The 26,756-nt window shown below is 34.6% G+C and overlaps 1 protein-coding gene across 1 annotated transcript in view; it reads left to right on the top strand.

Annotated features, from left to right (window-relative positions):
- Window positions 1-438: 438 nt before the first annotated feature.
- The window catches only part of PPAT (phosphoribosyl pyrophosphate amidotransferase), a 31,112-nt gene continuing 4,794 nt past the window's right edge, over window positions 439-26,756 (top strand). Inside the window, exons 1-9 of the mRNA XM_036227900.1 lie at window positions 439-727; window positions 20,341-20,407; window positions 21,039-21,245; window positions 22,964-23,076; window positions 23,179-23,324; window positions 23,820-23,892; window positions 24,419-24,570; window positions 24,927-25,054; window positions 26,046-26,267. Coding sequence (XP_036083793.1) covers window positions 600-727; window positions 20,341-20,407; window positions 21,039-21,245; window positions 22,964-23,076; window positions 23,179-23,324; window positions 23,820-23,892; window positions 24,419-24,570; window positions 24,927-25,054; window positions 26,046-26,267 — 1,236 coding nt within the window. The 5' untranslated portion in view covers window positions 439-599. The remainder of the gene's footprint in view (window positions 728-20,340; window positions 20,408-21,038; window positions 21,246-22,963; window positions 23,077-23,178; window positions 23,325-23,819; window positions 23,893-24,418; window positions 24,571-24,926; window positions 25,055-26,045; window positions 26,268-26,756) is intronic.

Raw genomic sequence — 26,756 nt, forward strand, 5'->3', positions numbered from 1 at the left:
GCCCCGCGCCGGCGCTGTTGCAGGAGGGGTGAAAAGTGGCGCGCTCTGGCGCCCCTCTCCATTTTATAAAAGCTTTAGACCGGGCCCCCTTCTCGGCAGTGAGAGCGGTTCATAGGTTGGATTGTACCAAGTAGTGACGGCCAGGGGAAGGCATGTGGGCAGGAGAATATAAAGTTTACACCCTCTGGGAAAGAAATGACGTTGGCCCTGCTAGTCTCATCACCTCAGTCTTGGGTTCCGGAAAATAACTGAGATTTACACGTGCAGAAAAATTAGCCGCCCGTAGGTTTCTAATGCAGGGGTAGCTCCACCCCCCAGGAGCCCGTGACTCCGCCCATCCGCCTGCAGCCTCTTCCTCTGCCCTCGCTCATTGGTGGGCCGGGAGGAGGCGGGGCAGAGTGGTGCGCGGGGTGGGTGGGAGCTAATCACGCTTGCTTGGGGAAAGCACGCGCCGCCGCAGTAGCGAGGGTCGTGCCGCTGGGAAATAAGTGTCTGTTTGCTGGCACGAGCTTCCGAGGTGTACGGGCCGTGCGGACTGTTGGTTGGTGCTTAGACCCCTGCCTCGGCGGCAGGTCCCTCCACGTGCTTTCTGCGACGACATGGAGCTGGAGGAGTTGGGTGTCCGAGAGGAATGTGGCGTGTTCGGGTGTATCAGCTCAGGAGAGTGGCCCACGCAGCTAGATGTGCCGCATGTGATCACTCTGGGACTCGTGGGGCTGCAGCACCGGTGAGCAACTGGGTGAGGGGTGGCGGTAGAGGCGCGCGTGCTTTTCCATCTGCCCAAGCTGCTTCCTGCAGCCCAAATTGGAGATCTCGCGCGCGCCTAATGGTCGGGAGGCGGGACTTCTCTTACTTGAACTGGTACCTGCCTGTGGCACCCACCAGGTTGTCAAGGAGTGCTCGGGGGCTACCTTGCCTCCTGGGACTTTAGCTTGTTTCTCCATCCACCAACCCTTGGTGCTCTTTAGGTTCCCTCCCTCCCTCCGGTGTGTGCACCCTGACTGCTGGCCCGTTTTAATCTCTGGGAGCTTGGAGCTGCTCTTGTGATAGTCGTGTATGGATGGAGTGGCTGGATAGTCGTGTGTGGATGGAGTGGCTGCTGGTCCAGGACCTACAGCACCTTGAGGTGTTGGCGCGCCACTTCCAACCACCGCAAGCTTTTGTTTGCAAGGGCAGAGCTATTGAGCCGATTGTGGATTTGAAGGTAGTCATAACTATAGAAATTTAGAGATCTTAGAATTCAAACCTGGGGAAACAGGACTCGTAGATGTTCAAAAGGAACTACCGATTGTAGATCTCATATAAGTTAACTGAAAATAAACTGATCACAGGGAATAGTGCGTCTGCAAAACATTCATTGGTAAACGTTTTAGATAATGAATGAAAAAGTAGTAAGAAGATGCCTAAAAGTAACTGTCTGCCCTCTTTAAAAGAGGGAGAGTGGTGTAGTTCCTGTACCGTAAAATATACATTAGTTTTGAAAAATCGATAGATCTCTTTGAGTTAAATAATTTTGTTTCTATGACCTTTCTATTTCATACTACCTGACCTAACTGAAAGTTGATATAAACAATTATGTTGGGTTAGGAAAATATAGGCCTAGGTTTGACATTATCACTGAGAGTATTGCAAAGTTTCCACAGGGCAATATAACGGCAACAGCTTCTAACATAGATAAAGAACTTGGCAATAACACTTATCAGCAATATGGGTGCAACATGCATTCCAAGTGATTAGCTTTCCTTCACCAAGCTTAAGTTAGAAGTAGTCTTTTTCCCTTTTTCGGGGGTCCCAAATACTTGAGTTTGAGTTTCACATCTTATATTCCTTGTTTACAAAGAGTAACTTAGAATATGGGATGAATCAAAAAGAATATTTTTAACTTGAATGACTATAATTTTGACTAATTGTGGGTTGACTATAATAGAGATCTTATTAAAATATATTTATTGAGAGGATTAGATATATAATCAAAGGAAAAAGTAAAATCCATATGGTAATCCAGAGCAATATTAGTTTATAACATTCTTAGTTGTTTTTGGATATCCTGTCATGGAGAGATGTGTAGAAACTAAGAATCTATAGAGTTGAATGGTATTCTGTGGGAAATATATGAACTGCCCTTGAATTTTTTTTCTAAACTTTTTTTTTAGCTAAAATAACTTTGGTCACCCCCTTTATTTCCTCATTTAAATATGTGCCTCAAGAAAAAGGGGCCTTTTTTTTTAATGAATGCAATTTGATTCCTAGTTACAGGCATTTTCCTACAGGTGCTTTTATGTGAAAGAATTATGAGATGAGATTAAAGATAAGGGCAATAAAAATGTGATTATAGGATGATATAAGATTTTCCTTGTGTAGGCAGAGAATCATTAAGGTGCCACACATAATTCTGTCCAGTTCAACATTTTAAATTAGCAAAGTCCTCACCCTTTAGGGAAACTGACTGATTGGAAGAACAATGAAACTCCCTTATGTTTGGAAGATAAAATCTTCAGTTACTCTAACTTAGTAAGTAAGGATCAAAGATTAAGAAATAATGTTTTTGTATGGCATTGAATCGAGGACTGTCAAAACTGGAACCCTAAATAGCTTGTCATAGCTTAATATATAGTAGAGTTATATACACTATACACTGGCCATCTTACTCCCCCCTGCCCCAGTGGTTAGTTTTAAAACAAGATTTGATTGTTCTTTTTTTCCTTTTTGATAAGGAATTTCTCTCTTATACATTATCTTCCTAAAACTCACTTTCATATTGTACCTGGTTCTATTTGTGTCTTAGGCATAATCTGACTTAAAAAATTTAGTCTCAAGAATAACAGAATACATGAAAGTTATAATATTATGTGTTTTATATAAAAAACAAATGGAATATCAATTGCTAGACAGTCATGTACTGGGTTCATCCAGAAGTACTTTTTAGTAATTGTTCAGGCTGTTTGCAGGTTTATTCCATAGCTCTACCTTTTGTCAGGGCAGTGTTAGTTTTAACATTGAAAAGTAAATTGTCCTCTTTAACTAGATAAGCTGTGTGTGTGTGCGTGTTTATGCCACATTTCGTATACTCACCAAATGCTTTTTTGGTCCTGAAAACATCAGTAGTTTGCAGAGTAAATCAAAATCTTAATCTTTAACCCACAGTCACATTTTATGGGGACTAGCATGACCCAGACTTATTTGAAGATACCACAAAAGGAATTACTAAAACTTCATCAATCATCTAGTTAGCCTTTCTTCCTTGGTTAGCTAGGATATGAAAATGACCTTCAGTGGATTATCGCTTTCCCTGGGTTATGAATTGAACCCTACAGTTGATAAACATTTTCATACCTCTTCTAAAAATTTGAGATTTACCTGATGAAGTTGGGTCACGGAGGGGATCTCCTGTCTATGGAAACATTCCGTAGAATCTTTTGGTTCTGTTATGCTTTGAGGAAACCGATTTGCAGTGATCTCAGGAGCAGTTTTCTTAAGAGATACAGACACTGGCTCTGCAAACAGAGTATATAACATTATCACTAGAAAGGCACTTGTGAGAGAGATGCACTCAGATAAATTTCTATGAATTAGTTCCCAGTTATTTTTATTTAGTTTGTAGGAGAACACTTGAGTAGGCCATGAGAGAACTTGCTTTAAGTTGCCAAATTAAGATTGGGGGTAATTTTACGTTGATTTTCATCTCTTGGTAATAATGACCAAATATGTTATATTTCTCTAGTGTTTTAAATCCCCTTGTTTGGGAAAATGACTTATTTTAAAAATGTCCTTGCTAATTGTTCCAGTCTTTGATTTTGAATGATTTGTAATTCAATTACTTTTGTAATTTTACGAGTCTCAGTCTTAAAATTGAAAACACATCTTGTCAATTCTTCAATAGTTATAATTCTTTCAATTTTTTAATAGTTATAGCTATTATTTTGGACTTTGCATTTTGCATTAGTCTGAAGCAGAATTTATGTACCATCTAAAGAGTCTTAAAGTACTATGGCTTTATCATTCTGGTCAATATTGGGAACAGTTCCTTAATATAGACTTGAAATCTAGTCCCCAGTTTCTTAGTAACATCTGTTGGATCCTGGGCAAGTCTCCTAACTTCTGAGTTTGTTTTTTTTTATCTGTTAGGTATACTTGTATATTTAAAGGGCCAGTGCTCAAAATCGTTGAGTTGGGAATGATACTTTTATGTGGTTAACTTTTAGCAATTTTCAATAGCATGTTTACTAGAGAGCATTAAGAGAAGGCAAAGGTGTGGCAACTCATCTGACTTGAAATTTATGTCCAAAAATGGCAAATAAGATTTTCGGCTCACTTGCGATATAAGGGTTGTCAGGCAGGGTAGGTGAGTTGCATAGGGAGTGGATTCTTGCTATTTTCTAATATTTTATTCAAAAAATAATTGAGTTCCAACTATGTCCATATTCAAGGCACTGTGGTAGAAACTAGGAACACTTCCACACAGGACAGATGTGGTCGCTGACTTTGACAGAGAGGCAATGTAGCCAGCTGGTTCAAGAACACAGACTTCTCCATGCCTTCATTCCTTCTTTGTAAGTTGGGTATAATGATAGCACCTACTTCATGAAGTTGTGGTTGGGATTAAATACATTGATATTTGTAAAGTGCTTGGAATTGTATCTGGCTCTATGCATACCCATGATCCTGCATCCCACTCCTGGGTAAATACTCAACAGAAATACATACATATATTTATTGAGAGACATGCAGAATAATTTTTCTAGCAGCATTATAATAGCCCCAATCTGGAAACTATGGAAATATCCAACAGTGGAGTAGATAAAGAAGGTAGCAGGACATATATTCCTATAACGGAATTTTCTACAGCAATAAAAAAGAATGAATTCCTACAAGTAAAATTATGGCTATCTTACAAGCAATATTGACTTATCTGTGGTGACAGAAGTTGGAATAGTGATAACCTTTATGGAGACTAGAAGGACGATTAATGACTAGGAGGCCTCTAGGGCGCTAGTGTGTTTTATATCTTGATTAGAGTGGTAGTGTCATGGATGTGTTCACTCTGTAAAAGTTCAACTCTTCAACGGTTTGTGTGTATTCAAAACAAGTTAAAAAGTTATAAATCTATAAATGCTAAAATTGGATTATCCTAGAGATCCAGAGAAATGCAATCATTTGCTGTGTTGAGTTACTAGGGTCAGAGAGAGACTAACTTAGATTTTTTTGATTCTCAAACTGGTGCTTTTTCTTCTATTCTGCACTTTTCTTCTGTATACTACATTCTGTTACCTTTCCTGATATCTTTAATGGGTCGGTTTGGAATTACAGCTCACATAATTAGGTTGGCTTCTGAATTTGTTTATAGGGTTTTCCCCCCTTTTACATTCCAGTCTTCTGATAACAATCACTATAAAGTGTAATTTAAAGGCTCATGATAAATGTAGAGCTGCGCAGAAATTTCTAACTATGGGAATGTTTTCACTTACTCGTATTTTCACTTTAATGACCTATGAAATAAATCATTTCTCAGCATCTTTTGCTCTCACACAGCTTATAAACAATGTATTTAGTCTAATTTGTCAAGGACAGGAATAAACACCTCTTATCAGGAGAAAGCAACAAGTTTTCCTCGAAGTGGAAAAACAACATTCTCAGGCTCTTACCATCTTCACGTGCTTTTCTTTTGATGCTGAAAGTTCTTGGGTTTTTGACATAACCTTCAAATAATTCTTAAACAAAAGAACAAGAAAAGAAGAAGGATATGAAGTCACTTAAAATATATTAGTCTTCAAATATTCAAGTATAGTAAAGTAGTAACATTTGAACAATTGAACAAAGAAGAATGGGTTTAATTAAGAATTAAAAATATTCAGTACAAGGTTTGAAAAGAAATGGAAACTTAAATTAGGTATATATTTTATAATAAATTTGAGGTCGTTTGAACTTACAGTAGGTTAGCATTTTATTTTTGAAGTTTCTTGCTAAGTTAAAATGCGAAGAGGAAAGTTCATAGAATTTTTATTGAAAAAAGTCAATTCCAAGGTTACCATGTTTCCATATGTCAGTTTTTAGAGTGGGTCATCTTAGGAGGCAGTCAACTTCTTCATAAAATCTCATTTTTCCTTGAGGATCGCCATTTTTCTTTTGTAAAACTCTGTATTCATATTTTAAATTTTTGTATTTAGTACGACATTGTTTCCAATCTCTGTCTATTCCAAACTGCATTAGTCTTCTGGCAATTTCCTCAAATATTTCTTTGTTTCTTGTGGCCAATTCAAGCATTTGCTTAATTTTTTCATCAGACCATATGTGTATTAGTGCTTTGACCTCATTGTCACACCAGTGTTTTCCAGTCTTTGTGTTGCTTACTGTTCTAATCTGTAAATGACTTTTAGCATCTTCTAAAGGTATATGATTACCTATAAATCAATGTGATTTACAGTTATTCAAACTTATAGATAGATCTCATGTTTGAATATCATTCATTTAAAACCTGGATTGCGGTAAAACATTGAAAATTATAATAATTTCAATATGAGGGTCAATTTTTTTTCACACATAATCAAATAAAATAGTTTTTTTTTAATTATAAGGCAGACTCATCCCCAATATTAGAATAATTTAGCTGTTTTTCATCAATGAGTAATCTTCATTAGATATGTATGAATATGGAGAGGGTCAATGATTTCTAATTACTTTTAGTAAAGGTAGGGATAAATATTTTCTTTCCTTTTCTACCATATTCTCTACTAGCTCAGGTATAATGAGGCAATATACACAATTGAGAGCTTAAACTGATATATGTTAAACTTTAAATATCAAACTACTTTTAAAGTTGAATAATTTAGACCCTGTACCTGACCCAATGATACTTTGTGGTGCTTTGGGGCCACCCAGCTCTTCTGAAGCCGTTCTTATGCTATCTTCCTCTATCAGGAAACAGAGAATAGCAATTTAAATTTGTTTACAAAAGTCTAATCTTTTGCAATTGAAGATTGTGCTGAGAAACGAGTAAGGCTGGGTTCCGTATCAAAACTGTAACCTCAGCAGAGCCAAGAACATTTGCTATCCATAACCTAATTTTAAAATGGCCATGTTGAATTAACCATCTTCAAATTCTTGGAAGTATTCTGCATTAAAAGTCACAAGGTGGTACACTGTATGCTCTGGGGGTATGATAGCACTTTTAGACTCAATTCGGTAACATCTTTCATTGTTATATTTTAATGCTGGACAAAGCTCGTAACATCTGTTTTCTAATTTGATCCTCATTGTAACTAAGAATGATCTTTACTGCAATACATATATAAATAAAAGAAAGTAAGTATAAGTGGTTTTAGCAATTTTCACATTAAGACATTAACAGCAGACAGGAGATACACATGTTAAGAAACTGATGGTGCTTAGCCTGGAAAATATAGTGTGGATTTTTTTCTAGTATACCAATGTATGTATAGAATGTTTACAAATCAGTTGTTTGTAATTCAGGGAAAGCTCCTCCTAAGATGCCTGTATTGGATTGCTGTGTTGAAGCAAAGCTATGATAACATAATTTCATGCCAACTGCACTTTCCTATACACTGGGACTTTTTTTTTTTTTAAATCGTATGTACTGATGTCTGCATTTGCTTGTAGTGATTATTGTAAGATTAGACAATGGTAAGTATTAATAGACCAGTGAGGCAAAAGATGGTTCAGGGGCCATTAAGCAAACACAGCAAAAGGTACATGGAGATTTATATTGGGATAGGACCAGATCTTCTTATTCAGGACATATTTGCACAGTGAGACTGGGATGAAGTTTAGCTTCTAGCATTATCAAGACTCAGATGACAGATTGTGCTCTGAAGTCACATAGGGCTACCTAATAATCTACTTTTTTTAATTGAAATTTTTATCAAGATAATTGTAGATTCACATGCAATTGTAAGAAATAATGGAGACCCCTTCTATACTTTGACTAGTTTTCAACAATGGTAACATTTTGTAAAACCATAATAAACACTTACATTAATGATTTTGACATTGACACAATACACTCATATTCAGATTTCCCCAGTTTTACTTGTAGCCATTTGTGAGAATGTGTGTGTGTGCACCTGCTTGCACATGCGAATTTGTGTATTAAGTTCCATAATAATTTTATCAACCTGTGTAGGTTCATGACTTTACCATCATGGTCAAGATACTCAACAGTTCCAGCACCATAGGGTTCCCTCTGGTTGCACTTTTGTAACTACACCTGCCACCTCCTTCCAGGCCCAAACCTTCCCCACTCTTGCTCCAGTGGCTACTTTTTGGAGAGCACAAGTTCAAGGTAAACTCTGAGCTCAAACTTTTTTTCAGTAGAATATAAATTTATAACATTTTACTTAAGTGACTGAAACCATCAGTCCTAGGATCAGATACATGTCCTACTTATAAGAAATAGAAATATAGAGATTAGGTATTTTATAGAAATTTTGAGAAATTTGTCATAAATAAGAGGTCATGTGGTGGAGGGAATCCCTAAATTTAGTGTCTTTTAAGGAAAGAGAATTTATCGTTTCTGTTGTTTCTATACCAACTGTGTATGCTGCAATTTAATTCTGACGCCAACTACCCAGAGTTAGCATCAGACTCAGGAGCTTGAAGGGCTTAATCTGCTACAAGATTGCTTTTCCATTTCAGATGCCAGCCATACTTGGAGCCAACTGGCTATAAATGCAGGGAGTGCCATGACGCCCTCAAGTTCTGTAATTTGCTAGGAAAACTCGTAGGACTCAGGATTAAGGTTTTGTTGTAAAAGGAAGAACTCGAACAGTCAAATGGAGAAACGCACAGGGCAAGGTCTGGGAGTGTCCTAGATGTGGAGCTTCCGTGTCCTCCCCGCATAGAGTCAGGGCTCATCACCCCCGGCACATCACTGTGTTCACTAATCAAGAAGTTCCTCTGAGCCAGAATTTTTACAGTCATGATTCATTATGACGTGATAAATTAAATCATTGGCCACATGGTTAAATTCAGGCTGGCCCAAAATTCCAACCCTCTAATTACAAGGTTGATCTTTCTGGTGACCAGCCTTCTCCTGAAGCTACCTGAAAGTTCACCTTGGGTCACCTTATTAGAATAAAAAGACACTTCTATCACTAGAAATTCCAAAAGTTTTTGAAGCTCTGTGCCAGGGACAAAGACCAGATATGTTCTTTATTATAGCGTTGCTTCTTAACAGTTTATTAAAGTATAAACAGTAAGAGTTAGAAAATCACCTTTGTATTTAAAACTTCGCCTGTATTTAAATTTATCAGCTCACTTATATCTGAGCTTTCTTCTTTTACATTTATAATTTTTGGGTTTCCTGAAATTTTAACAAGTCTTATTTGGGTTTTCTATTGGATTAATAATTTTACAAGTTCTTAATATTGTTTCACATGACTAAAATACATTAGTTAATTTAATTGACTGCTAAGATTTAAATTGTACACAGAATATACAAAAGTATTCCATTTTGAAGAAAATTATTTCCAACTTTTGATCTATCAAAAGAAATAAATGAATTAGAAAACAACATGCTCGGCATACCTTCTGATACTAACAGTAGATACTCTAATGCCCCCTGCTGGCCATCACATTGCCAAATTTTGTTAAATTACAGGGCTGATGAAAATTTTAATTTTGGAAATACATTTTACTACAGCCAAAAGGAATATAACTTTAAGGTTATTCTTAAAAGAACGATGTAGTCTTTCACTTGTGATTTTTAGGCCGAAGATAAGAAAGACCTAATAGGATATATTTTACTACTGTCAAGCTATGCTTAATGTGTCCAGCTTCACCCTTCTGGGTCAAATTGATCTACCTGTGAATGTCCTATATTAGAAGGTAGCGACTTGCAAGAATACCAAGATATTGAGGTATTTCACATCATATAAATAGACACTGATATTGGAGTCGATTAAGTCAATTTTGTTTCTCCTACCAGAAGAGACAGGTAGCCAAATTGTTAAACACAAATTTCTCTTTAGGTAACTGGTCCTTTCTCCTCTGGTAATTTTTTTATTCTTTTTGCCCTCTCTTGCCTATGACTTAGACTAGGGAGAAAAATAAATTTATTTTAGAGTTTATGTGTTGCTTACTCTTCAGCCCTCTGCTGGTCTTATTCTCTAAACATGAGAGCTGGCTGTTCTTTTCAACTCTGTCTGTGGTTGATGATCTATAAACATACAGGTGCCTGAACCCACTCCACTGTACTGGACCAAAATCTCCACAAGTTCTAAATTGGGAATGGATTAGTTATCCAGAGTACAGGTGGATCCATAGTTCTAGCTGGGCTTTTTTTGTGAGGGAAGGAGAGGATTGAAAAAGAAGCTCATAGCATACATTTAAGATGGGAAGGAGCTTACTTTTGAAGGATCAATTTTATGACCAAGTGTCAACATTAAACAATAATGGGCAATAGGAACTCCAGTTACAATATTTCGTTAGTAAAATATATAAAATCAAAATGAGGTAACCTCTACCTTTTGTTACCTGAAAATATCCATAACTTTGAGTGTGTTTGTTTTTAAAGCATATTTGATGTGAATTTTTTTTCTGAAGATAAATATCCATATCTTTATACATCAGCACAGTAGTGGAGTGGCAGTTTGTATATCAATAGATTTATATTGCAGTTGTGCCTAAAATCCTTGTCTATTTAAATTTTTTCATGTGTATTTAGCTGCTAGAATCCTTATGAGTTTTTACCTTTGCTTTTTTTTTCCTGTGAAAGTTTAAAATAACACAATTTCTAGAAAAACTATAAATTCATTCAGATTTATATTCTGAATACATTTCATATTAACATGAAAATTATATTGAGGGTTAGAGCTTTAACATATGAATTTTGGGGTGACACAATTCAGTACATAGCAGCATCTTATAACATCTTATGTATTTTGTCACACATAAAAAAACAAAATATTGTTTACCTGTGCCAGGACTTTGTTTTATATCTGTTTCCCTTAGTTCTTCTGACACATTAGTGAGCAAGTCACCTTCAGCTGCATCTCCAGCAATGACTATATAAACATAACAAGATGTATAATAGTTTATTTTTTATTCACTTTCAGAATAGTGTTTTAAGCTCTACTGTTTTCCCTTTTAGAGTGAATCTGATACTAAATACTGTGGTTGTTTTTGCTTTCGTGTAGTTTAGATTTCCCCCCCTTAAACATCTTTTAGTTATTAGGTCACTATAGCTATAGTCTCTAATTAGGTCTCCTGACATGTAGCTGATGAAGTCATCTTCAGCTGCATCTCCAGCAATTGCTGTGTGAACATAATCATGCCACTGCACTTGGGCTCCTTTATGTCTAGTCATTTTAATTTTAGTGGGGCAGTTGGCTAGTTCCCTAGCAGACCAGTATCTTTCTTGTCCCTAGTGAAACATTTTAGACCTTCCCACCACCATTCCCCAGTCCTAATTCTGTTACTCCCCTCTCTTTCCACTAGACACACACTCATATTCGGAGAACTAGGATTGCATCATTTAAGGCAGATACAGAGATCTAGAAACATTACGATACTAGAGATCTCTAAGACCACCTTGTCCAGTCTCCCATTTTACAGTGAGGTATAGAGGAGATACTTGGTTGGTTCAAGGTTCCAGAAAAACTGAGTTAGAATTTTTTTTGTAGATTCATGATCTAGAAGTCATCCAGTTTATTTCATGCTGTTGTGTTTTTATGTGCGTTTTATCGCAATCCTTTTGGTTAAACTCGTTTTAAAGGACTTTATGATGTGTCACAGAAGAACTTACACTTCAAAGACATTCTTATGGGTTTTATATTTTTCTAAGTTTGTCAGCGCCTTTTCCTTTTTACTCAGTTTTACTGTAATTGGTATGAAAACTTATTTTAATTTCCGCCATGTAGAGTTGTATTTTGCTTTATTAAAATTGGTCTATTTTTAAACTTTACTCTGGAAATCCAAATTTATTTTCTCTTTTTGTGTAACTTTGTGTTATTCTCTATGTTCTGGAGGAGATCAAATGTACATTAAATTTGTTAAATGATAAATTTAGCAATTAGTCTGTTGAATAGCATTTAGTGAAACCTTTTTAACTCAGACTATATTTATGTTATCGTGCTTGGGGACATTTTTACATGGTGTGGCATATTGAAATTACTTTTCTTTCCTTCCTACCTGTCCGGTCTTCTTCCATTTTTTCATCGTCACATTCTGTGGCTTGTTCTCTATCTTGGGAGTCCCGTTCTTGTGATTTTTCTGTTTTATTGTGTCCCAGAATAACATCCAACTCAGTAAAAAATCTCATACTCTTAGACATGCCTAGGTCTTGAGCCATTCTTACAATCTTGTATTCATGTTTTAAGTTTTTGTACTTTGTTCTGCATTGCTTCCAGTCTCTCTCTATTCCAAGTTTCTGAAGCTTGGCAGCAATTTGTTCAAATATCCTTTTATTTCTCACTGTTCCCTCTAGCTGCTGTTGTATGCTTTTATCAGACCAGATGCCTATTAGAGCCCTAACTTCTGGTACAGTCCAGTGTTTTCCTCCTTCATTTGCTACAGTTGGAATACAAGTTGTATTAACAGGGGATTCCATTATTGATGTAGAGTTACCTGTATCAGGTGGGGAGAGAAAGAGATATATGTGGGTTGCTGACATCAGATAAAAGAAATGTTTGCAACATTAGTAAAGAAAGTAATTTTTCTCATAGGAGATGGAATAACAAATCATAGCTTAGCTTTTCTCTAAATTAATGAGGAAACAAAGTACGGAACCTCTGTTGGTTCCTTACCATGACAGTGACTGGCATTAATAAAGTTGTTTTTAATTAGTTACGTTTTAAACATCTTTCTTCTCTATCATTTCTCTTCTATCCCTGTGGGTCCCAGGCCTGGCTGCAATCTAGGCTTGCGGCTAAGGATATGACCTCAGATCGGCATGCTGCATAAGATGCAGTAATGCACCTGCGCCTAGCTTATGTAAGAATGACTCAGTTTGCTGTACCATGCATGTGTGGCAGAATGCCACTATTGTTCTCTAGCATATATAAGCCCATGCAGTCTCTGCAATAAAGGCTTGGCTTGCAGTCTTGTTCTCACATTGGCTCCTCGTGCATTTTTTCTATCGGGTGTCTCACCACCTAAACCTTCCATCCTCCCATCACCTGGGCACTGACTATCCCACTCCTTTAGTATATAGTGAAAGCTTATATAATTTTATAATATTTACTTGTATAAAGCAACGTAATTAAGAAAATGGCTCATGGGAAGACAATTTTTGTTTTGTGATAGGATAGGTGGGAGCAGTTTATCTTCTTTTTTTTTTTATCTAATGATTTCCGTTGCCTACATATCAAAATCTTTTGGGGAGTTTTTAAAAACCACTACTCAGGTGTCCCCACCCCTTATCTTCAGATTGTGATTCCAGTGTGCAGTTAAGGTTGAGAACCAACACTATTCATAAGTGAAGGGTTTGGATGAGTCCCATTACAACAATCGGTATATTTTATACCTTGTGAAAATAAAAGATGTCCCAGTGGTCAAAGACCAAATGCCATTTTAAGTGAAGCATTATGTTCTTTTAATGTGAAGAATTGTGCCAGAAATATTATATTGCCTTGTTCCTGTGCAGAATATCTCCACTTAGTTACGAATCCTTTTCTATAGCTTGGTGCCTTCATGTTAGATTTCTAGGACAGTTTTGCACCTCATTTTATGGTAATGACGTTACATTATTGGTTATTTTTGTAACCATGTTCTCTTGAGTTTGTCTTAGATTTCATCTTCATGTTTAATAAAAAGGTAGTTTGGATCCCAGCATATATAATGTAAACCATTGAAAACACTTAATAGCATTTTCCTGAAGTAGAGAATTGTTCTCATTTGTGGTTTATTTAATGTCTTTGTTTTGAAATGTTTTTCAGTATTTTTTCTTATTTGAGTTAAACCAGTAGATTTAGAAGCAAAAAAAGGATTTTATGTTGACTTTAATTGGGTGAATAAAGTCAACCTTGACCTCATTTTGGATTTTATGTTAATTACTTCCACATGTAAAATTCTGTTTGTGTCGTCTTAGACTCCCCAGAATGCTAAGTGATATGCTCATTAAATATTAAGCAACTGCTACGTGTAATTTTGGCCATCAGATTTCTTATTATATTTAAAGAATAAAGGTCGAAAATTTGAAGGCTAATATTTCTAGGCAATTTACATTTTCGTAATCATTTGTTTTAAGAATGATTTAAAAATGAAAAAGAGGAAAACATAAATTTTAGGCGTTTCTACCAGGAAAAATCATCCATTTCCCCAGATTAGAAGCCAGTCTTACTTTCCAATTTGAAATTGGATCTGTTTCATTATTTTTTTTTTTTTGGCCATCATACTATACCTAGTTCCATTGGTCTGACCTTAGAAACCAAAAGTAAAGGATTTCCTGAGATGTCTTCCTTATCTTCTAATGTACCTGACATTTTTCCTGGAAAGAGAACAGAATTCCTTTTAGGAATAATTACTAAGGAAAATAAAAATTGTATTAACATAACTGACAATGCTAAGAGCTTGAGCTGAATTTTTGATCATATTCATGAAGGATCATATTCATAGGTTTGTGATAAACACATTTTTGTAACAAAGTGGTATAATATGATTTAAATACTTATGTATGTAAAGAGAAATCCATCCCATTGACATGGTTTATTTTGAATTTCTATGAGAACTGTTTGCTAACTTTGTAAATTTCTAGAGATGGTCATTTTCAAAATAAGGTAGACATTTTTAAATGGAGTGCTTTATAAATGATACAGTATAAAAGAGATTTTACAATGAGATAATCAGAAAATCTTGCTTTCTTGGCATAAATGGTCAAATAGCTAAGAGTTCATAATTGGTTGATGTGTGTGTGTGTGTGTGTGTGTGTGTGTGTGTGTATAATACATACATATATAAACTTTCCAGAAATTAGTCTAAGTTGTGCTTAAATGGACTAAGGAATATGTCATTTAAAAGATCCATGCCAACCTTGAAAAATGAAGAACTCTCTTCTTGATTCTCTTGTTTTATGGTTTGGGTGTTTTTATACAAGATTTCATAAAATGAGGGATTGGCTACTTTTTTAAAGTAATTAAATGAGGAGGGTAATATTGAGGAAAAAGTAAACATTTCAAAGGAATCCAACAAATAGAATTTAATTTTGTTTTGCTGTGTAACAGAAATTGCATTATATTTTACATTAGAGCAAATGTTAGGTGTGATTTTAATGGCATAAACATTCATTTAAAATCATGATTCACAATTATATTTAGAGGCATTCCACTAAAGAATAAAAAGTGGAATGCTGTTTGTCAGCTTAAAGATTATATTAGAAATTTCTATATTAAAATAAAAACAAATGAAAAATTAAGGAAGTACCACTGTTTTCAAGTTGCATAATTATACATAAAACTCAGTAAAAATCAAAAACTTACAATCAGGTTTCATAATTATTTGAGGCCAAATCACAGGTAGTAATTTGGATTTAGTTGGGAACATGGAAAATAAAAATCTGAAATGACAGAAGAATTTTCTTTAGAATTGTGGAAGATATAGATAACATCTGAGCTTGAGGACGAGAGCAGTAAGGAAAGGTAGGGTTTGCTATTATATTATCTCATTTAGGGCCTACTTTTGTCAGTAGAAAAGGGCCTGGAGCTGAACATACCTGTAGGGGTGAAGAAGAAAAGCTCTCTCCCCAGCTTCTTAAGGGAAACTTTTTCTTTTTTAAGTTGATCATTTCACGCATGAATCCCAAAATTGTTTTCAGGGGCCTCATGCTTTGGAGATATTAAACGGAAACTCTTAATTCATTTCTCATGATGCATTTGTATAAGGTAGGAGGAGGGAGATAGAATGGAAACTTGGTCACTGAAGGAATATGATTCCACAGCAATGACCAGAGGTATTCTGAGGTTGAAGATGATTATAATTTTCAAAGCATGATGCCTCTTAGAGTTTGTGTTTGGGTCCTTTGCCAAGGCTCCGCGAGGCTACATGCTGCCTAGCAGAGTAGACCAGATCCTCCGTCCTTACCACTTGCATGAGGTTGATCTCAACAGTAGAAAGGGCACATTCCCCTTCTTCAGTTTACTATGGGCCAATAAAAAAAATCTGAAGATGTTACAAATGAATCAGACCTGGGTAAAGGAAGGCTTTCCTACCCTTAGAAAATAAACTGAGCATGTTAAAAACTTCTGAGTTCTGTAGGTCATCACATAAAAGTCAGCCAAAATTGTAAGGCAAAAGAGGTCATGCAGATATCTTAGGCCCCAATTGACATAAAACGGTCAGTTTGGAAAAGTGAATAAATATAAAAATGTTCCACATCACCAGTAGTTAAATAAATGCAAAGTAAAAAGTCATTGATTCCATATACCATTATAGTGTTATTTATTAAATGAACATGCTTCATTATTTATTAAATTTTCAGTCTTCCCTCCCAACCCCACCCTAGTCTTGCATGACAGGGTTCTATAAAAAGGATACTCTCAATCTTAGTGAAGTACAATTCTTTTTAAAAGCAATTATTTTAGCAATATGTTTCAAAGTAATCATACCCTCTTGTCCAGTAATTGAACAGCTGAGAGTCTATCCTATAAATTTGAACAAAAGGTATTGATTGTAGCATCATTTATGTAGGGGAGTAAAGACCTAAACTCTAGTATATGAACTCAAATATTATTGTATCATTAAGTAACATTTAATTGTAAATTATGATTAATTCTGGGTATAACTTAAAGATTATTTTTAATGTAAACAAAAATACTAATGTGCTTATAATTTTATAATTAAAAAAATTTAAAGAACAACAACCAGTAGCATTGTGAAAGGTATATGGGAAGGAGCCGAAAACTAGGAAGACCAGTTAAAAGGTTATCTTAATCCACATGATAGATGATGAAGCTCTAAATGGTGGTAATGACGATGAAGCAGAGGGAAAAATTTATGAGACATTTTCAGTATATTTTTTAAGGACTTAGTGACTGACTAATGGTTAAAGATCTCTCAAATGTATATATTTAAGTGATGGGAATACAGCAATATTAAGGAAGAAGCAATTTGTAGTAGGATCAATTTTGATGGGCCCTCTGCTTATGTGTGAAACTGGGGAGTTTGGAGCCCTGAGGGTAGCTGAAAGAGCTAGAAGAAGATCCTGTTAAGAAGGGGAGATCTTAGCATCCACATCTTCATTAGGCCAACCTCTGGTTAAAATCAAAGCCTTCTAGAAGCTGAGTGATTAACTTATCATTAGTCAATATTGAAAGCATTTAAATGAAGAGTGCAGAGTGATTAACTGAATAAAATAATGTAATTGCAATTTAACATGGTAATGACTGCAAAGCTCTCTCAGAATTTGGTCGCAGTACCAAAAATATAAAGGGAGTGTATAAGTGGTGTGGTTTTTTTTTTAACCAAATGATTTATTACTAGTCTTTAAACAGGATGTTCAGATAGCCAAGGTTACCCCAACTATCATCTTACCTCCCTTCTCATTTGGTACATCATTTAACCACTTACCATTTTCTCTTGGGTGTTATATTTATTCATGGTTCCTTCTTTTCTGTGGTTACATATCACTGAGTGCATGTAGCTCAGTGCTTTGTACATGGTGTTGTCACAGACCATGGATATTAACAGTTTTTGAATTTAATTGAACAGCTCTGCTGTTTAAAATAGCATCTGTAAGGCTTCAGCTATGAGGGAAATCTCATTACTGCTTTTGATTTCCTCACATTGCCTACCTAGTGATGCATTCGCCTTCTGCAGACAGTGAGCAGCAACTTCTATGTTAATAAGTGTTGGACTTAACTCAGCAGGTCAAGAACTTTGTTTTAATATCTAAATCATGTAATCATAAATCATTTAATCAATCGAATTGATATTTGCATTACTTAAAATGGAACTGTTTTTTCAAACAATGAAGTTGTTTATCAGTTCTTAGTATGTTAGTGCTTTTATTTATAAATTTAGGAAAATGGAAATGTTAATATAAAGCAGAAAGTTCTGTCTTGTTGGAGATGTGGGAAAACAACAATTGAGCAATATATTTGATTTTTTTGTTGTTACTCTTAACAAATTAAAACCTAAAATATTTTCAGATCCCAATCCATTTTCCAAAAACATATCAGACATATGTCAGGAGCAGTTGGCACTAGCAGTGTCATTTTAATGTTTTTTCCCCCTGTATTTTACAGATTTAAAAAGTGATGGTATTAAACCTCTTTTTTAAATTAATTTTCACCTTGTGCAAAATAGCCTAACATGTCACTTGTTTTAATCAACTTTGATATTGCAGGCTATATTTGTCACATGGACTCAGAAGTCCTGTACTTTTACAGTTGGTTAGGTAAAAACAAAAGAATGGTACTTTTTCTTTTTTACCTTCTGAGGTCTCTGAGGCTGTACTTTGGCTCAGCGTTGCCAGGTACCTGCCATTTGCATCTTCCTCTGTTAATTGTGTGGCAGGTTCATACTGCAGGATCAAATCCAAATCATGGAAGAACTTCATAGTTTTAGAGCTGTCTCCAGAGTTGTGAGCATATTTAACTGTTCTGTATTCATATTTGAGATTTTTGTACTTTGCCCGGCACTGTTTCCAATCTCTGTGTACTCCTAGAGCTTGCAGCCTTTTAGCAATGTAAATAAATATTCCTTTATTTCTCAGTGTTCCATAAAGTTGTTTTCGTATATTTTTTTCTGCCCAGACACTTAGCAAAGCTTTAACCTCATTCTCAGTCCAGTGCTTTCCTGCTCCACTCTCCATGTTGAAAGTGACCTGGAAATGATTCACTATTTCTAGCCCAGGTTTTGTTTCCTAGGAAACCAGATGGCTTGTCAGTAAGCTCTATAGAGCTGAAAGGATCTAGTTTAACTGGTTCAAGCTTCCTAAGGGGAGTAACTTGAGAAACTGCCAAATAAGCAGGCTTTGTGATTAAAGAAGCCTGGTCCTGAATAATTTCTAACATTATTCATTTCAGCTTTAAGGAAAAATTACCCTTGAGACAAAAGGGAAAGAAAACTATTTTTAAAAAATTTATTACGTAAATTATTCTGGTTTATTAATTATTGTTTATTTTAAAAATTGTTTTGGAAATGGTTGGCAGAGGTCATTTCTGCCCTAAGGTTTAGGCTAATATTTTTTTTCCTCTCTGGTATGTCTCCTAATCTTTTAGCATCATTAACTTAAAGACTACACCGTAGCATTTCACTAAAGAAATCCTAAGTCACAAATTATTCAGTCTCATAGGGTATATAATATTATGCATATCTATTTTCAGAGTAGTATTTAACACACTGATAATTCAATAAAATAATTTAAATTTTAATTTTTTAGATGTTTTACTGTGCAAGTTCATTTAATGTTGTCTTTTTTCTTGTTATTAAAATCCCTAAACAATTACAACATGTAATTTTGAAAAAGACCCCTTTAACCAAATAAATCAATGTATTGTTCATGTATACATACGTATATGGTAGAGATTTTCTTTGTATTTCTATACTGATGTATAGTCTCTGGAACACAGTTTTGTTAAACCTCCAGTATTTGTTGTACTTGTTCAGAACCATTAAAAATTGCTGAGCAATTAGAACCTTTATTATATCATTTGAGTATGTACTGCACATTGGTGCAGATCCTCTAAACCTTACCATGTGTTATCCTACCTCCAGCCTAGGATATAAGATACAGAATCACTGATCAACTTAGGGTTTTTTGAAGCAGCATTTTTTTCCCCCCTGATGACAAAAGTCATAATGGCTGGAGAAAACTTGGAAACTTCAGAAAAACAAAAAATAAAATAAAATAAAAATTAATAAATTTTGTTCATAATTTCACTACCCATGGCTAAGCATTTTACCTATTTTATTTGGAGATTTTTGTTTTTATCTACATACTTGTCTACATACAACTTTATTTAGAGGTCACATAGTACAGAGGCTAGAAGCACAAATTCTGGAGTCAGATTATCTGTGTTCTAATATTGGTTGTGCCACTGTGTGACATTGAGCAAGTTGTTTAATTTCTGTTGCTTTATTGTTCTCATCTGTAAAATGGGAATGGTAACCACAATATCTACTTAACAGGATTGTTGTTGAAGCCTAATAAATTAGATCATTTGTGTAAATGCTTAGGATGGTGCCTGGCATATTAGCTAGAACTCAGACAATTTCATCTGCTGCTGTTATTGCTGTTGTCATTGTCATGAGTAGGAATGGTACTGGTACTAGTAGCATTTGATGTATAGTCAGACTGAATTCATGGATTCTTTTGAGAAAGTGCTTCATAATTTTCATTAACTTTATCAATGGAGTAAGTTTTAAGTCAATACCTTTTTATATTTTCAGGGGTCAGGAGAGTGCTGGTATTGTCACCAGTGATGGGAATCCAGTACCAACATTCAGAACACACAAGGTATATTTGAACATAAAAAAAAAAAAAATGATCCTAAAGATAACAATAGCAAGATGTTAACTAGTATATGAGGTGGGGAAAGGAAATTTGAATAAATAATTTGCATTTAGAAGTAATACTCTTTGGATCAGCTGTTTCTATTTGTCAAAATAGGATGCATTTCTTTCCCAGTAATGGTTGCTAGACTGACTCAAAAAGATCATTTATTTAAATACTTTAACATGCTTTAACTTTTTAATATACAAATAATTTAGTTTATTATATTTGACAGATTTTTTGCTTAATGCATCTGTTCTCCAATGTTTTGACAAAAAGTATTGCATAAAACAAGCACTTCAACACTAAATATATTCAATGCCACTGAATTGTTTTCTTTGAAATGGTCAATTTATTGTCATGTGAATTTTGCCTCAAATTTATAAAATGCTTTACAGTTCTTCTTACAGTTAGGTTAGTTTTGTTTTGTTTTTTGTTTTTTGTTTTTACGATTAGAATTCTGAAACACAGAGAAATTAAGTGAACTGCATTGTTTAATTTGTAATTACCTGAGCAGAAGCTTATAAAAGACTCTACTCACTAGCCTCAGTAGTCTGTTTTTTTCTAAGATGAGTTTTTACTTTGACTTTGCAAGGGAATGGGTCTTATAAATCATGTCTTTACTGAAGACAATTTGAAGAAATTATATACTTCAAATCTTGGAATTGGACACACGAGGTATGCCACTACAGGAAACTGTGAATTAGAAAACTGTCAGCCCTTTGTTGTTGAAACACTTCATGGGAAAATAGCTGTGGCACATAATGGCGAATTGGTCAATGCTGCTCGGTTAAGGAAAAAGGTAAGTGTTTTTTAATGCTTTTTATGTTTGGGATAAATTAATGAAAATAAATTATTGAGGATCTTGATAAAGGATATTTTAAAATTGTTGTCACCCGTTACCTAACTGCAAAGAATAATCAGAATTACTTGATGTACTTGTTATAATTACAGATTCTAAAATATCATCCCCATGGGGTGGGGGATGCTGAGTCTACATTTAATTATGCTCCTAAGGTGACTCTGCACTGCTTTAGAGTAGAGATTTGGAAAAATTGATTTATGGCTGTTGTTATAACTGCAGGTAATTAAGGTATATGGACTCTTGGTATCATTTTAACTTTGTCCTTATGTTAAAAACAAGAAGAAAATGGAATATAAACTTGCAGATAACAAATATAAGAAAAAGTGATTCAGAAACAATTATAGGAAACAGACTGAGAAAAGGGCAAAGAGAATCATATTCTCTTTTCATAGCATGTTCTTTGGTGCTTTCTATATCAGTGGTGACTGTTCCTTCAATCATCATTTTATCTTCCCTTTTTAAAAAACTACTTGGTATCTTCATATTTCTGATAGCTTCTTAATTATCCATTCTTGCCAGTCATTAATTGATGCCAAGTTTTTTCAGTTCATTAAATTCCAATAATCTTGATTTGATAACCTCAGAAATAAAAACCTCACGTGGTATTTAATAATAGAATAGTTACACACACACACACACACACACACACACACACACACACTCATTTTCTCCTTAGCATTCTAGAACCAGGCATTTCACAGGGGATAAATAATTACAGAAGTCAAACAATGGTTAATTGGTGGGTGGAAAATATCTAGAACCCATGCTTCTATACTATTTGTCCTTTTATTTTCAATTCTAGCTTTAGTTATTTTCCAGAGATTTGTCCTTCTTGCCCTCTTCTTAAGCTCTGTCATTCTGAATGACAATAATATGCTTTTCTGTCCCTGAATAAAAAATTTTTTATTCAGAATCAGAAAAATATAAATATGAAATAAAAATTAATAAAACTCACCGCTTGGCAATAACTACTAAAACAATACATAGGTCATTATTTCTAGATATAGCCCCTTGCCCAGATGCTAGACTTTACCTCTATACATTCAGTCACCTGCTGAAAATGTTCTGCAGTTTAAACTCAGCCTATGCCTGTCAGTGGTGACGCCCTTTTTCCTGGTCAGGCTTGCTCAGACCCTCATAGTCATCACAGAGTGCACTCAACTCATTTTTATTATGTCTACACTTAATCGTTCAATACAGTTGATTCCTTTCTTTTGTTCTATCAGCGATAATCAATGAGCCAACAAACCTGGCTTGAAAGCCCCCACTGTAGTGTGCCACTCTTATGGGAATGTGTTCTTTTTGTCAGGGGTGTCAAGGGTTGAAAAAGTCTGAACCACAATCCCAATTCTTACGTCTTCTGAGCCTCACCTCCCCCATTGCAGGTCTATATTCCTTCAAACTCAGTTTGCAAAAACGTTTCTATACACCTCCTAAAGCCCGTTTTTTTTCCTGCTTGAAAACCTTCAGAGACTTCCCATTGCTTTTGGCAGCCATTCTCCAATATTATATACACATGCCATTAGTAGGATGAAGGATTTTCATAACTTATCAGCCACGCAATGCCTGATCTCTTCCTATTATGGTGGGCTGTTGGGTGAGGGGTGAGGTGGAGTTTTATCTCTAACAATTACACTTTTCTGACTTCTAAATAGCTTCTGCGTCATGGTATTGGTCTGTCAACAAGTTCCGATAGCGAAATGATTACCCAGTTACTGGCATATACCCCTCCTCAGGAACAAGATGACACCCCAGATTGGGTAGCAAGGTAATTGTAAGTTTAAGTAAGCTAGCAGCTTAGATAATGAGAACTTTGCCTAGCATGTGTTTATAAATGAAATTATTCATTCAATTATTTAATTAATTCCAGGATTAAAAACTTAATGAAGGAAGCACCCACAGCATATTCCCTACTTATAATGCACAGAGATGTTATTTATGCAGTACGGGATCCTTATGGAAATCGTCCTCTATGCATTGGTCGTCTTATTCCTGTATCTGATATAAATGATAAAGGTAATCAACTTCAAAAGGAATATAATTTCATAATGTTTTTCCAAGTCATTGTACTATTGGCAGACTCTGAAAGCATTAGGTATATGAAACTTATGAGTGAGAAGGGGCTAGGTAAAAAAGAAAAAGTGATAGTTTTTAAAGTACATTTCCTTGAGCATTTCTGAAGATCAGCCACTTTTAATATATTTAATGGACATTCCTATTTTTTGTTATCTGAGAATTGCCTGTTCATAGCCTTTTCCCAGCTTTTTATTTGGGTAGTATGATTTCAGTGGTGTTCTTTTTGACTTATCAGATGTCTTATTTGAGCCAGGAAATCATAATGTTTGAAGGAACCTAGGGATCATTAATTATATCTTTGGCTTAAGTCAAATGAGGATCCATGTGCTCTTAAAGTTATAGAAAAGAATATTCTGTGAGCTTTTTTTATTTATTTGGTGTTTAATTTTTGTCTTGAAATAGAAATGTTTTAAAATTTTTTGAATCCATTTACAGAGAAAAAATCTTTGGAAACAGAAGGATGGGTGGTATCTTCAGAATCTTGTAGCTTTTTATCTATTGGTGCAAGGTAAGTTTTATCTCACTTAACATGTTAGCTTTTTCCACATTGATATAAGAAGTTGTTATTACATGAAAGTTTTCTATTTATAAGTGCACTCTCTTTTGTACATTGTGCTCAGTACTTACACTTACTTTAACTTTAATATTCCACTAATACCTTCTACTCTGAAACTGGCATCTTTCAAAATGCTATAAGACTTATTTTAGAAAGGAAGAATTCTCTTCAAGAAAGAATAGATATGATCAAAAAATGTAAGCCAGAATAACAATGTTCCCTTTAGCCTTTATTCTTTCAAAAATCAGTAAAACTTAGAGCTTTTTTATTTTTATTTTAAATTCTGGTTAGAATTTTAGGGTAACAGATTTATAGAAATTACTACTGGAGGAATATTACTTATTTATTTTTTTAAGTCATCTCTAGAATTAAACCATTTTTCTTTTATAAGGGACTATGTGTGTATTTTAATAGATGTTATTATCAGCCTTAAGGACTGGTTTATTTAAAGTCTCTGTCTTTAATGTCGTTTCCCAAGGTATTACCGTGAAGTCTTGCCCGGAGAGATTGTGGAAATATCCAGACATAATGTCCAGACTCTTGATATTATACCAAGGTCTGAAGGAAACCCAATGGCTTTTTGTATCTTCGAATATGTTTATTTTGCAAGACCAGATAGTATGTTTGAAGGTAAGTAAAATATATTCATTGATATAAATGTTATTTATCTCATTGAAACATGGCAGTTATTGGCCCAAAGGCTTGTCTGGATCTTTGAAGACACACGTTACATGTTGTAGATGTGAGACTGGGCCTACAAATTATGAGCTCACTGTTTTTTCCCTTTTATCTGACTCTTGGATTTTTTTTTTTTTTTTTAGGAGTAAGGATTATGATTTTCTATATAAAGATCTGTATTAAGGTCAATTTTTTAAAAATAGTTAATTCTCTAGTTTATGTATTAACACTTTAGTGTTTTTATATGTCTTGCTTTTCTTTTTGTACTCAATCTATAAAATAATCTGTTGTTTTACCAAATATTCCAGACCAAATGGTTTACACAGTAAGATACCGTTGCGGTCAGCAGCTGGCAATCGAAGCCCCTGTGGATGCAGATTTGGTTAGCACGGTTCCAGAATCTGCTACGCCTGCTGCTCTTGGTTACGCTGGAAAGGTATATTTTCTCTTAACTAACAGGCAGTAAATTGTTCTTCTAGCAGTGAAATTAGAAATCCTCGTGTATAAAGAGAAACACATCAGTGTATTGTAGGTAAAAAGAAAATGTTGGTTCCTTTACAAGAGTTACTTATTTTCCAGCCTTTTCATTCCACTGCACTATTTTAGTGGAGTCCACAAAAAGGTTCATCCAAAGGCTAAGAGAATGATCTCCTTCATTTTAAAAAAATAACATAATGTATATATATAGAATTTAGTGGTAACATTTATTATTATTAAAATCTACTTCTTGAAATACCCTTACAAGGCACTGGTACGTTTGTTCCTTATTGAACACGGGTGATAATAAAGCCATTTATGTTCATTTTGTATAATGTTCTTAGTACTATGCTTAATTTAATTTTTCATAACTAACTAGGTAGATTTCATAACTAGGTAGATTATAAAACTATTAGTGGTCCTTGGGTATAATACCCAGCATTCACTATGTTGGAAAATTTAGTTTTTTAATTTTTAAAAAAATGTGCACATATTTTAGAGAATTATTACCTTGAAAGATAGATAAATCACCTCTTGTCCCTTGAAAAGCATCTCCTTAGCCTAGTGGTTTTAATTCCTTTCTTTCTGCTAATTTTTAAATATGTGAGGGTTTTTTTATAGTAATTTATTCTCTCTCATGTCTGGACATGCTTAGTATTCTCTTCTAAGATAGAGAAATAATATTTAAGAGAGAAGCATTACAGATTCTAGCAAAATGAATTGGTTTTTCCACCAAGTATATTATTTTCAATATTTTTTCTTTTTGCCTTTTTTCCCCTACAGTTTAAACAATGAAGGAAAATTATAATCTGATAATAGAGAGTTCAGAATAACAACCACATTTAAAATTTTTACGTACGTATTATAATGGAAGCATGACCTAGAATAAAGAGGAACCTAGAGTGCTTTGTATATTGCTGCTCATTGTCCTTTTATTTCTTCTCTATCAGTGTGGGCTTCCATATGTGGAGGTGCTATGTAAAAACCGGTATGTAGGAAGAACCTTCATTCAACCAAACATGAGGTTAAGACAACTTGGTGTTGCAAAAAAATTTGGAGTATTATCAGACAACTTTAAAGGCAAAAGAATTGTTCTTGTAGATGATTCAATTGTGAGAGGCAATACCATCTCACCCATAATCAAATTGCTCAAAGAATCTGGTGCAAAAGAGGTAAGTAATATTAAAACATATCCTAAAGCACCAATAATTAACATATGATACTGGCATAAAAATTGCAGTTATCACAGTGAGTGAAAATGGACTGTTTAGTATAATAAATTGACATTTCTCAAATCAAGCTGGTTCAGGAATAAATGCAGCAACATGAAAAACATGTAATAGTCACTTTTAAACTACATACTAATCTTTAGTAGACTAAACTCAGTATAAAAGCTTAAAATTTAAAAAAAAAATTAATTTAAAAACTAACAAAACACAAAATAGAGTACTTTGTAAATTTGTAGAGTATTACTCTCTTTTTGAAGAGGTAGAACCAATTCTGGTGTAATAAATTGACACACTAGGTTATTTTTAAATCTCAAAGTGTATTCTAAATCTAAATAGTTCAGTAATTCAAATTATAGAAGTGAGATCTCATTTACAACTACTAGTTGAATGGATATATAAATAAAATCTATTATAAGAGAAAGTGGTATGGAA

This window comes from Rousettus aegyptiacus, unplaced genomic scaffold (assembly GCF_014176215.1).
Source record: "Rousettus aegyptiacus isolate mRouAeg1 unplaced genomic scaffold, mRouAeg1.p scaffold_m13_p_10, whole genome shotgun sequence".
Taxonomy (NCBI): domain Eukaryota; kingdom Metazoa; phylum Chordata; class Mammalia; order Chiroptera; family Pteropodidae; genus Rousettus; species Rousettus aegyptiacus.